The sequence below is a fragment of the Triticum aestivum genome, chromosome 2B (genome assembly GCF_018294505.1).
Source record: "Triticum aestivum cultivar Chinese Spring chromosome 2B, IWGSC CS RefSeq v2.1, whole genome shotgun sequence".
NCBI lineage: Eukaryota > Viridiplantae > Streptophyta > Magnoliopsida > Poales > Poaceae > Triticum > Triticum aestivum.
In genome coordinates, this window is record NC_057798.1 from 451,073,941 (window position 1) to 451,085,247 (window position 11,307).

General features: G+C 45.3%; 1 protein-coding gene across 1 annotated transcript; it reads right to left on the reverse strand.

Moving 5' to 3' along the window:
- Nucleotides 1-838: 838 nt before the first annotated feature.
- LOC123045388 (tyrosine-protein phosphatase RLPH2) lies at nt 839-10,691 on the reverse strand. Its single transcript, XM_044468420.1, has 4 exons — nt 9,989-10,691; nt 2,244-2,311; nt 1,979-2,158; nt 839-1,294 (listed from the first exon to the last, which is right to left on the reverse strand). The coding sequence occupies exons 1-4, from the start codon at nt 10,494-10,496 to the stop codon at nt 1,118-1,120; spliced, it is 933 nt and encodes a 310-aa protein (XP_044324355.1). The 5' UTR covers nt 10,497-10,691; the 3' UTR covers nt 839-1,117.
- Between the last annotated feature and the right edge of the window lie 616 nt (nt 10,692-11,307).

Consider the following 11,307-nt stretch of genomic DNA (forward strand, 5'->3'; position numbering starts at 1 on the left):
GACATGGTTTGCTTCGACGCTAACGAATATCCCGGCTTTGGATGGAAATCACTCGTAACGGCTGGGAAATCGATCCTGGCGCCGGCTGTAAGCGCCTGCATTGTAGATGCCCTCAACGCTTTCATCTTTAGGTCACACATAGCAGACCTGTTATAGATCCCTGATGCAAGAGACGCAACCATAAAAGTGCAATCAGTCTTTAAAATTATAGGATTACGAAAAAAAATACCTATGTAAAGACCGGCAATACAAGCCCTAAGCTCCGCTTCCTCCCTGCTTTGATCTGTGTGCATCTTTGATAGTTAGACTTAATCTAAACATTATTAATCTAAACATTATGTTGCTGCAGAGGCTAGGTGTATTGGTATCGTCTTCATATTAATATATTTTAAGCTCTCGGTGATCCTAGTTCCTGGATACCGGAGAGATGTCTATCAAGCCCAGTACGTGAAGCTTGGTGACCGATGTGAGTGACAGAGGACGGGGGGAGGGACCGGCCAGCCGAGTTCTCTAGCGTCGTGGTCCCTTCCCGGTGGACATGTTCGTTCGCTTTCGCTTGCTATTCATCAGGAATAAACAAACGAGAAGTACAAGGGACCTGCCAGGAGGCTCTCTCCCGACCATTAATTCAACAACTCCCGTGTGACATGATATCCCTCGCACCTTTTTGCACTGCCGAATTCGAAGAAAAAAAAATGGATCTGCGGGTGCCACGGAGCAAACGAGTTTGTACCATGCAGGCATGTACAACCACCGTCCGAGATCTGTCTGTCTATAGAAGGTGCAGGTTGAGTTAACAAGAAAAACTGCTGTTTAAAAACAGGGCCATTGCCGTTCATGATTCATACCGACAGCCAAGTAACAAGTAGTATAATGATGCTGTCAACTGGCACACAGGAACTTCCTTGTCCTGGTTGTCACATTGCATGCTTAGGAGAAGATCACACATTATTTATTTATTTATTTACTCGACGTTATACATTAAAACCCCAATTATGTGTTTTTTGAGATATTATACTCCATTTTGGCAGATATACATACCAGTCGTCCGATTGCTCATGTTACGCCAGTAACAAAAAACATTAGCTTGCATCCGTGGCGTCCGATGCTGTCTAGATTAATTCTGGGAGGCCGTTCCCTCTGTGCTCCTGATCACTTCCTTCGAAGGGAAAACAACGGCCGCTATAGGTTTATCTGCGTACCCGCCACCTTCGTCGATGATGAACCTGAGACCGTCCACGTGGAGCTTCCCATGATGCCCACTTACAACGATGGTCTGCTTGCCGGCCAGATCCTGGAAAGGGAAATCCATGTATCAGCAAAACTGCTCATAATCCCAATAAATGTACTGATATATGGACACCAACCATGTAGTCATGAATAAGTTAGTGGCAGCTTATGAGCATACACCATGTGCTTGCTGTTTCAGCAAAAATGGGCTAAACCATCCGAAGTTCCAGAGTGACAATCAAATTGGTGTGATTTATGTAACCTAACTTCACCCAATGCACCTTGCTGCTAGTTTAAAGCATATTAGAAGCAGGACAGTTGACAGCTGTAATCAAATTTCCTGCATGCCACACTTTTTTTCCTTTACAGATCACCAACGCTCTGTGCTAAAGAAAACTGGCTCAATAATTTGATAAAAGGAGAAAATGGCACTTGTCAGTACTTGCATCGTAGCAAGCAAAGATTATGTGCTCACACATCTGATGAGAAAACTCTACACTTTCATTCAAACATTGAGTGCAAGAGTCTTCTTCAGATCAGTTAGCAGCATTGTGCAGAACTATGTTGGTCTCTTCTATATAATCTACAAGGACGGTAATCTAATGCACTGAACTTATATCAAGTTTGTATCTACACACTACATGAGTGTACTGAGTTAGCTGCGACACCAAATTCGACACAATAAACCGGAGAGTAAATCGTTCGTCTCTGGCAAGATATAGTGCAATAGGATCACATATTAGCTCACCTGTGGTATGTTCCAAACATCCTGCCTCCCGCTAAGCATTTGAACTTTTGGAACACTTGTGTCTCTAGTTCTCAAAACTCTAAGCTGCTCATTCAAATCCAAGGACTTTTCCAGGCCGGCATGAACCGCGATCAGTTTGCATAGAATCTGGCCTCCATCTGTATCAATACGAACGTCTTCCTGCAATACAACGATAACATGAAACACAAAAGCAGAAATACGTTTTGCATCTCTAGTATACTTTGAACTAGAAAAGAATGCATACCTCTTCATGGACCCAAACCAAGTCATGCAGAAACTTCTTGTGCTCCTCAGGCACAGCTTTCATGAGATCTACAGTATAATTAGAACTGTGGCAAATTAGAAACTGCTTGGTTAAATTATGGTGGGTGCAATACTGTGACAGTATGTCTATGTGGGCATTAGCCCTTATAGGAAATAATTCCAAGAAAATGTTGAAGGCCCACTATGGTTGCATGTATGGGTGGGAAGTTTAGTCTTACATGTAGAGTTTAGGAGAGTAGAGAGCAACATAAAAGGGACACTTCCCTAAAAAACCATAAAAGGGACTCTCTGTCTCATCCCGGCTTAATAGGAATGATAGACTACTCATATCAACAAGGTACATTTTGTTTTCTGGGAGCCCATCTGAAAGAACCTCAAAATTAAGCGTGCTTGACTTGGAGCAATTTGAGTATGGGTGACTAACTGGAAAGTTGATCCCGGGTGCGCATGAGTGAGGACAAAGTGCGCAGGAAAAACTAGTGTTGCTCTGTGTGGCCAGTGTAGAACCTAAGTGGTAGCCAGGCGCAACGGCCAGGAACCGGTGGGTTTGGCCGGGCGTTACAATTGGTATCAGAGTCGACCCTCATGATTACATGGGCATATGCGGGTCCGGTGCGCTGAGATGTGGTGCATGACACGTGTTGATAGGAGCTGGGTTCCTACCAGGCCGTGCCCTCAGGTTATAGGGGTGGAAGGGAGGCTGTCGAGGCGAGGGGCGCGAGCGGCCGGCGCTGGGGCACCATGATCGCGCGAGAGAGAGAGGCGCAGGGGGCGGCTAGGGTTTAGGGTCCCCGGCTCCTGAAGGGAGCCAAGCAATAGAGATGACTTATTGCTTAATTCCAAAACGAGTCCTTACAAGTGTTTATATAATCCTCCTACGCGCTAATAAAAATAACGATAAGGTTCACATCCCGGATTAATAGGAATGATAGACAACTCATATCAACAAGGTGCACCTTCTTTTCCGGAAGCCTATCGAAAAGAACCTCAAAGTTAAGTGTGCTTGGCTTAGAGTAATTTGAGGATCGGGAATGGGTGACCGACTGGGAAGTTGATCCCGGATGCGCACGAGTGAGGACAAAGTGCGCGAGAAATACTAGTGTTGGTTTCTGGGGCCAGTCTAGATCCTAGGTGGTAGCCAGGCGCAACTAGTGGATTTGGCTGGGGCTTACACTCTCACTCCTTGAGCTTGAGAAGAGCACTTATACACACGCGCTCCTCCTCCGTCACCCGCCACGCAAAGCGCATGCGTGTTAGGTTTCGTGAACAAGCCAGGCTCAGACCCATGCTGTGTGATCTATTTTTGCACGTTGGAATGGATAATTAATTATTATGATTTTTTTTGCGACGTAATTAATTATTATGAATTACGAGTCCTAGACAAGCGCGTTAATAATAGTCATTCCCAATTTGTTCGGATGACTAGGACATGGGTTGATCCGTACCGACTGACTACATAAAGAGGACTTTCGTGACCCTAGGCATCACCAATCAGATTGAATATGCCCCTCACGCTCGAACCACCCCACCGTTCCTCTTGTTGTGCTATTCTCGTCTTCCTCTCGGTGACTGCGTGCACGGAAGGGCAGGCCTTCGCCGCGCCCTTTGCAAAAAGCTACGTCGATTGAAGGCTAATAAGGTTTTGGGGAGCGTCTCGACGCGGCTGCTTACCTTTGTTCAACTACTTCCACAACTTCATCGACCTCACTATGGTTGACACTGGAGACATCGCTGGTGTCGCGAAGAACGTTGCCGCCGGGGTCATTTCGACCTGAGGGTACATTATGTTAATCCTTTCATTGGTTCACGTTCATTTGTTGTGCATGTGAAATTCATAGATATGTTCGTTCTATGTCTCGTAGGCACTCACATGACTAGTTTATAGTATGTGATTAATATTGTTACTCCCTTTGTTCCTAAATATAAGTCTTTTTAGAGATTCCAATATGGACTACATACGGAGCAAAATTAGTGAACCTACACTCTAAAATATGTCTATACATTCGTATGTAATCCATATTGGGTTCTCTAAAAAGACTTATATTTAGGAACGGAGGGAGTAGCATTATCGTCATGATACTAAGTTGGATTATAACAATTCACAAATTCGCTAATTACTTCAACAATCCAAACACCTTACATGTTCACAATTTTTGATTCAAAGATTTGTTGCTGCTCTAAAAGTGAAGTCGCTTATAGGTGTGCACTTTAAGTGTTGGCAAACAGAAACCATCTTGTGTGGCTCACAGCTATGAACGTGTTGTGGGTGTCGACTAGCAATCCTTAAAGAGCGCTTACTCCTGAACATGAGCGTTATCGGGTACAAATTGGTGAGCATGCATTTGTGTACGCGTACTGGCAAGAAATTGTGGGATGCGCTCGAAGCTAAGTTCGGCGCAACTGATGCAAGCAGTGAATTGTATGCTATGGAGCAGGTCCATGACTATAGGATGGTTGGCAATCGTCCAGTGGTAGGACATGCTCATGGGATACAATGCATTGCTAAGAAACTTAAGCTCCTTAAGTGTGTGTTACCTGACAAGTTTGTCATTGGGTGCATTATTGCTAACCTTACTCCATGGAGAAATTTTGCCACTTCTCTGAAGCACAAGAAACACATAGCATCTATATTGAGAATCTCATTGGATCTTTGGGTGTCAAAGAGAACAAAGGGGGCTGCAGACAGTCTAGAGTCAACGTGGTGCACAAAAATCCCATGAGTTCCAAGGGGAAAAAATGTGGTCTTCAAACTACCAAGTTCGAGAAGAAGCAGAAGCAAGACAAGGATATGTGCTATGTGTGCGGTGAACCTAGCCATTGGGCTATCAAGTACCCATTTCGCAAGGGCGTGAAGAGCCAGCCAAGAATCCGGTCATTGGCAACACTGATGATGCAATACTTGGGTACGGTAATGTACCTATTGTCCTATCTGCTTGCCAGCCTACTGATTGGTGGGTTGATATATGTGTTAGTATTCATGTGTGTGTTGATGTATTCTTGTTTTTTCTTGTTACTAGGTCTCTCGGGATTTCCACCGTCCTAATAAGAAACAGCTCACATGTCGGCTCACATGTCGTTCGTGGTGTTGGCATGGTACATCTAACGTTTACTTCAAGGAAGATAGTGCAGCATGTGTCCTCAATAAAATAATAATCTCGTTAGTGGTTGCATTCTTTGCAAAGATGGATTTAAGTACGTTTTTAAGTCCAATAAAGTAGTGTCAAAGTATGGACCTTTTATTGGTAAAGGCTATGAGTGCGGGGGTTCGTTCTGCCTTTCCCCATCAGATTTTTGCAATAAGGTTGTGAACCACATATGCACTAGTGTCAACGAAGCCGATGCTTGGCATTCGCCACTTTGACACAATAATTTTGGTTAAATGACACGGGTTGCCACAATGGTGCCAATATGCCAAGTTTCTCTAGTGGAATCATCAATCAAAGTCATGAAATATTTATTTCCACCTTTTGTCAACACACCATCCATCTCACATAGATCAAAAAGTATGAGCTGCGATGGTGCCAGGTTTCTCTTCCGGCAGCTTTGTGAGGCTTGCAAGGTTGCTTAGCTTGCAACAAGCTTAGCACTTGAGCCTTCTGGTAAGGTGAACTTAGGGATTTTGGCAAGGTGCGTCACAGAACCAAAATTAATGTGACAAAGTCATGAATGCCGGTCTCGATAACACTAGTGCATATATGGTTCACAACCTAATTACAAAAATGTGATATGTAAAGGCAAAACAGACCTCCTCACTCAAAGGCTTTACCAATAAAAAGCACATGGTTTCACATTACTAATGTTTCACATTACTAATTTATTGAACTCAAAAACCAATTTAAACTCATCTTTGTGAAGCATAAAACCAATAATGAGATTATTATTTATTGAGTGCACATGTTGCACGATTTTTTCCGAAGTAAACTTCAAATATACTATGTCAACACCATGAATGGAAGCATGTGAACCATTCCCATTAGGTCGGTGGAATCCTGAGCGCGACTTGGTAACAAGAAAACAAGGAGATATCGGCACACACATGAATATTAGCTCTGATATCAATCCATCAATTGGTAGAGTAAGAAACATAAAGTAAGGTATATTACCATACCCTGGTGTTGTATCATCATTGTTGCTAATGGCAGGTTGACAAACTTTGTTCTATACTAGTTGACCCTTCCCGTCCTTGCGAAATGGGCACTTGACATCCCAATGGTCAGGTTCATCACACACATAGCACATATGTGTCCTTGTTCTGACCCGTGTTCTCAGGGGCGGACCTACGTTCACGCAGCCGGTGTCACAGGACACCGTGTAGAAATTGCGCTTACGTGTATACTACTTCGTATTTGAGGCTTGGACACCGGTAAAAAATAAATCTGGACACCCGTTGGCTTAGTTGGAGCGAGCTCAGGCACGGCCCATACGGCTGTCCATCGTCTCGAGGGAGCAAAGAAAACAAGATATCGATCGATTGGATCCTACCGCTCACATACGTGCTTATCCTGCGCCAGTTCGGTTGGCGCTTGCTCGCCTCCTTCCGTCGCGCCGCCGCCCCTCACCCCCTGAGCAATTGCCACTCATCAGCCGCCATCCCCTGCGATCATCCGCTGGCGGCTGCAGATTGCTAAATAATCAAAGGAAATAGTATTGCTCTCGGTAAGGTCGCCAATTTGTCTCAAACATATGTACATATCCCAATTTTCTCTAATTCTTTACCTAGATTGTATGGCCGGTGTTTTCAAATTCAAGGGAATTACAATAGAGATACGGATTCTGTGATTTGATAAATTTTCCTTAGTGATTCACATCCATTTGAAACCTTGGATTATTTGTCGACCGCGTGGCAGCATTAAGACACAATGTCAAGTAAGTTTAACTTCACAACCATACACTTCGATGAGCAAGCTTTATTTGTTGTTTCTGCCTACAAACACAAATAGTGTAACTCCTTGTGCACTTGTGATAACATAATAATCAGCGAATTACGAGGGAATTTATGTTGCCTGATCATATTTGTTCCTATTGTTTGGAGATGTTATGTTTTATTGTTTAATTTTACACAATCAACAAGAATTTCAAGGGAACACTTCATTTTGATAATTATTTTTTATTATTGGACATTTTAAGCTATTTAGTTGGTTACTTTTGTGTATATTATTGCATAGTATCCATCATTTATGGCGTACATGTGGACCCCGGGAAGTTTTTGGTCTAGGTCCGCCCCTGCTTGTTCTGCTCCTTAAACTTGGTAATTTGATCAAACACATTTTTCCTTTCGAACTCATGAGACTTTTCTGCACCACACTGACGCTAGACTGTCTCTAAGCTTCCTTAGGCTGGTCATAGTGGGAAGTAACTTAGACTAGTAACATGCATATGTTACTATTCTATGTTAGGACCTCCATAATGGGTAGTAATATATGTGTGGTACTCCCTCCGTCCGAAAATACTTGTCGCATAAATGGATGAAAATGGATGTATCTAGAATTAAAATACATCTAGATTTCATTGACAAGTATTTCCGGACGGAGGGAGTATCATGCAAGATTTCATTTATTCAGATGAAGACTCATTTTGCCTCGGGGTGCAGTATGTTACTAGCTAAGTTTCTCCCACTATGGCCAGCCTTAGTGTGTGTATACTTTGCTTTCGCGTACACCCAAAGATCCAATGAGAGATCTCCAGGCTTCGGTACTTTAGAGAAGTGGCCTAGTTTCTTCATGGAGTAAGGTTAGCAATTTAGGGTGAGCATATAAACGGATGACCGAAGCACCTGCACGAACTAACCGGGACCGAATCCGAATACACCGAAATCCTATTTATTTGATCAGATTTTCAGTCATCAACGCTGCAACCGTAGTTAGTTTGGTTAGTTCGGGTGTTCACCTCGAGTACCTGATACACCGAAGTACCGAAGAGACACCAACAAAGAGGCCCAACTCCAGATAGAACTTCGGGGTCCATGGCCCAATAGCTCCGCTGCTTGACACCAAATGCGATGAAACCCTCCTCCAGAACATGCACGCACCCTAGCAGACATTCTCATCCCTGCCCTGTCTCTAGCCGCCCCTTCTCTGCTCCTGTCCCCCTGAGACATCCAGATCACATGCATAGGCATGTCTAGAACTCGATTTCTATGCCAAACTCCTACGTCGACAAGTTGAGTTGGCTTACGCATGAGCCCTAGTTGCGGTGCGCCATGTTCCCTCTGTCATGCGGAATCGCGCAGCTCCGCTTTTCACATAGCTCGTTGTCCTTTTGAAGGTCAGATGGTTCAGTCCTTCCTGGTCCTAGTCCAATAATGGGCTTGGGCATGCGCCACCTTTGTTTTTCATGGGAGATGTGTTGTGTTTGGTCACTTGAAGCTCAGATTTTATGCATCAATTGCGTTTTACAGAATATCAGTCTTGATCTGTGTTAACCGAGCACCAAAATGATGTTTTAGTGGACCAAAGTCTCGGTTAACGTTTTTTGAAGAAACCGATCGGTTAGCATATTCTGAAAACCGAATTTCTCCACACCCAAAGCACCAAACCAATCGGTTCGTGGGAACCGAATGCCCGGCCTGATTAGCAATAATGCATCCGGCGATAAACTTGTCTGAGTCGCCCACACCTAAAGAGCTCAAATTCCTTAGCGATCGCTTGTATCTCGTGAGTTTGTTCTAGCACGGGACTGTTGTCAACCATCCTTAAGTCATGGAACTGCTCCGTATCATACAGTTGATTGCCTAGATCAGTTGCGCCGAACTTAGCTTCGAGTGCATTCCACGGTTCCTTGGCATTACGCATATTCAAATACGTGTATACCAACTTGTCTCCGGCCACGCCAATGACGGCACCCACAAAGTGTGGCGGCATCCTTGAACACTTCCTCCCATTCAGAAATAAGCATTCTTTCAGGTGTGCTAGCCAATACCCACTAACATTCATAGTCGTGAACTACAAGATTGTTTTCATTTGCCAACTCTTAAAAGCACACCCGTAAACATGTTCAGTTTCAGAACAGTAGCAGGCCTTAAATCAAAATTTGAGTAAACAAATAAAGCTTGGGGATTGTTGGAAATAATTAGCATTTTCCAAATTAATTTAATGTAGGCTAATATCACGATGATAGTGCTATAAATATTAATCACATATTGTAAACCACTAATTTGATTTAAGTGAACATAACTCAATACCTATACGATATTGATTGTGTACTCTTGTATTGCCAAAAACAGGGTGATTGTTAATCTAAATAAAGTAGGCATTGCAATGTTTCCACGGAAAAAATAATGATCATAGTTCATAAGTATGTAAATAACCGCAATGTCAGGAATGTGCGCTATGCAGACTTTCTAGAGACGAAACAGGTGGTTGTCAGTACTGTGAAGTGTGAAGTGGTCTCTATGCTCCAGCACTGTCCACTGCAATGTTGTAAGAATGAAAACTGGCCCTTCATACTGGAAGGTGTTCTGTGTTACTGCTTCACAGTCGATGAGACACTATTCCGTAATTAAAATATTGAGAAAGTGGGATATGTAAGGGTTTAACAACGGCTCACATCATTTGGGCTCTGTTAATGACTTTGACTTTAATGTCCATATCTCTAGTTTATTATATGATCGTTTCTTCGGCAGTGGCAATTCACATCATAAGCAATTGAAGTATGAATACTAGTATTCTTTGGATCAGCATGGAAGCACATGTAACCACATTGATAGGGGGGAATTCCTAGACTGACCTGGTGATCCATGGGCGACGCCGTAGGACTCGAAGGTGGGCTGAGCATCGTAGATAGAGCCCTTGTACGGGAGGCCCTTCTTGGGGTTCCACCTCTCCTTGATGACGCCGCCCCATCTCCTCCCTTGCACGTGCATGTCCTCGTGGCCCGGCCCGCGGAACCATCCCTCGTGGGCCTCGTTGTCGATGTATTGGGCCCAGGTGGCGGCGAAAGGGGAGCCGTCGGGGGGCGGCGGCAGCGCTCCGACGAAGGCGGCGAAGGCGAGGTCGTGGTTGCCGCAGAGGAAGACGTGGCGCTGAGCCGGGTGGCGGGCCGGGAGCGCGAGGAGGAAGTCGAGGACGCGGCGGGTGTGCGGGCCGCGGTCGTTGTAGTCCCCGAGGAAGATGACGAGCGCGGTGGCGAAGGCGTCGGCGGGGAGCGCGGACCGGAGGTTCGCCCAGAGGCTCTCCAGCTTGGAAATGTACCCGTGGACGTCACCCACGCAGATCACCGCGCGGGGAGGAGCCATCCCGCCGGCGTCGTTTCCCCGTGCGCCCGAGGACAAGGAGGATGGGAGGAGAAGCGGCAAGGGCAGCAGAGAACCACATATGCGGAGGAGATCGGTCGAAATCGACCTGTTTGTCAGCAATCGCTTGCAATTTTGTTGCCTTGCGAAGGCTGTGGATGTGATCTTGCCGATATTTCCTTGGAGCCTAATCCCGGGAGCGGAAGAAGTAATTACCATCTGTAAACGGCGCCCAGGCCGGTGTTTGCACGTGCAGCTGCTTTGCTGGTTCGACCCGACCGGATCGATCGATAGATTAGGAGGGTACGCAAAGTGCATCCAAAAAAATGTTGACCGAAGAAACAACTTTTTACCCAAAAGATGAATCTTTTAACACGACATAAACGCATGTGAAAACTGAGGTTAAGCGTAGGCGTAATGCAAGGACGCATGTGTTTCCATATAGGGCTGAAAGTTATATCTTCCCTAATAATAAAGGAAAACGTTTCGCGTCTACACGCCGGCCGAAGCTTCAGCCGGCCGAGCGCGCGTCATAGGGTTAGCACTAAGGGCATGTACAACGCTCTAGTGTGGACCGATGCCCTAGCCGCCACATCGTCATGCTTGATGCCACCTCCTTCAAACCTATCGCCTACAGAGCAAAACGGGATCCTGCAGAAGAACTCGCCTCTTCCCTAACAAAGCGACGAGGTTGCCGCTGGGCCGACGCGGTGTGGGATCCGTCGCTTCGCTCGGTACGTCACCACACTCGCCCAACAAAAGCCCGCGAGAGCGAGAGGAGAAGGGCGGGAACCAGGCGCATGAAGGGGGAGGA

Bases quoted from the DNA above. Each gene is read 5' to 3' on its own strand.
- LOC123045388 (XM_044468420.1), bottom strand. From the start codon at position 10,496: ATGGCTCCTCCCCGCGCGGTGATCTGCGTGGGTGACGTCCACGGGTAC. The intron at 2,312-9,988 runs GTCAGTCTAGGA...ATTATACTGTAG, and splicing joins CGTCGCCCATGGATCACCAG to ATCTCATGAAAGCTGTGCCT. The intron at 2,159-2,243 runs GTATGCATTCTT...GTTGTATTGCAG, and splicing joins TGGTTTGGGTCCATGAAGAG to GAAGACGTTCGTATTGATAC.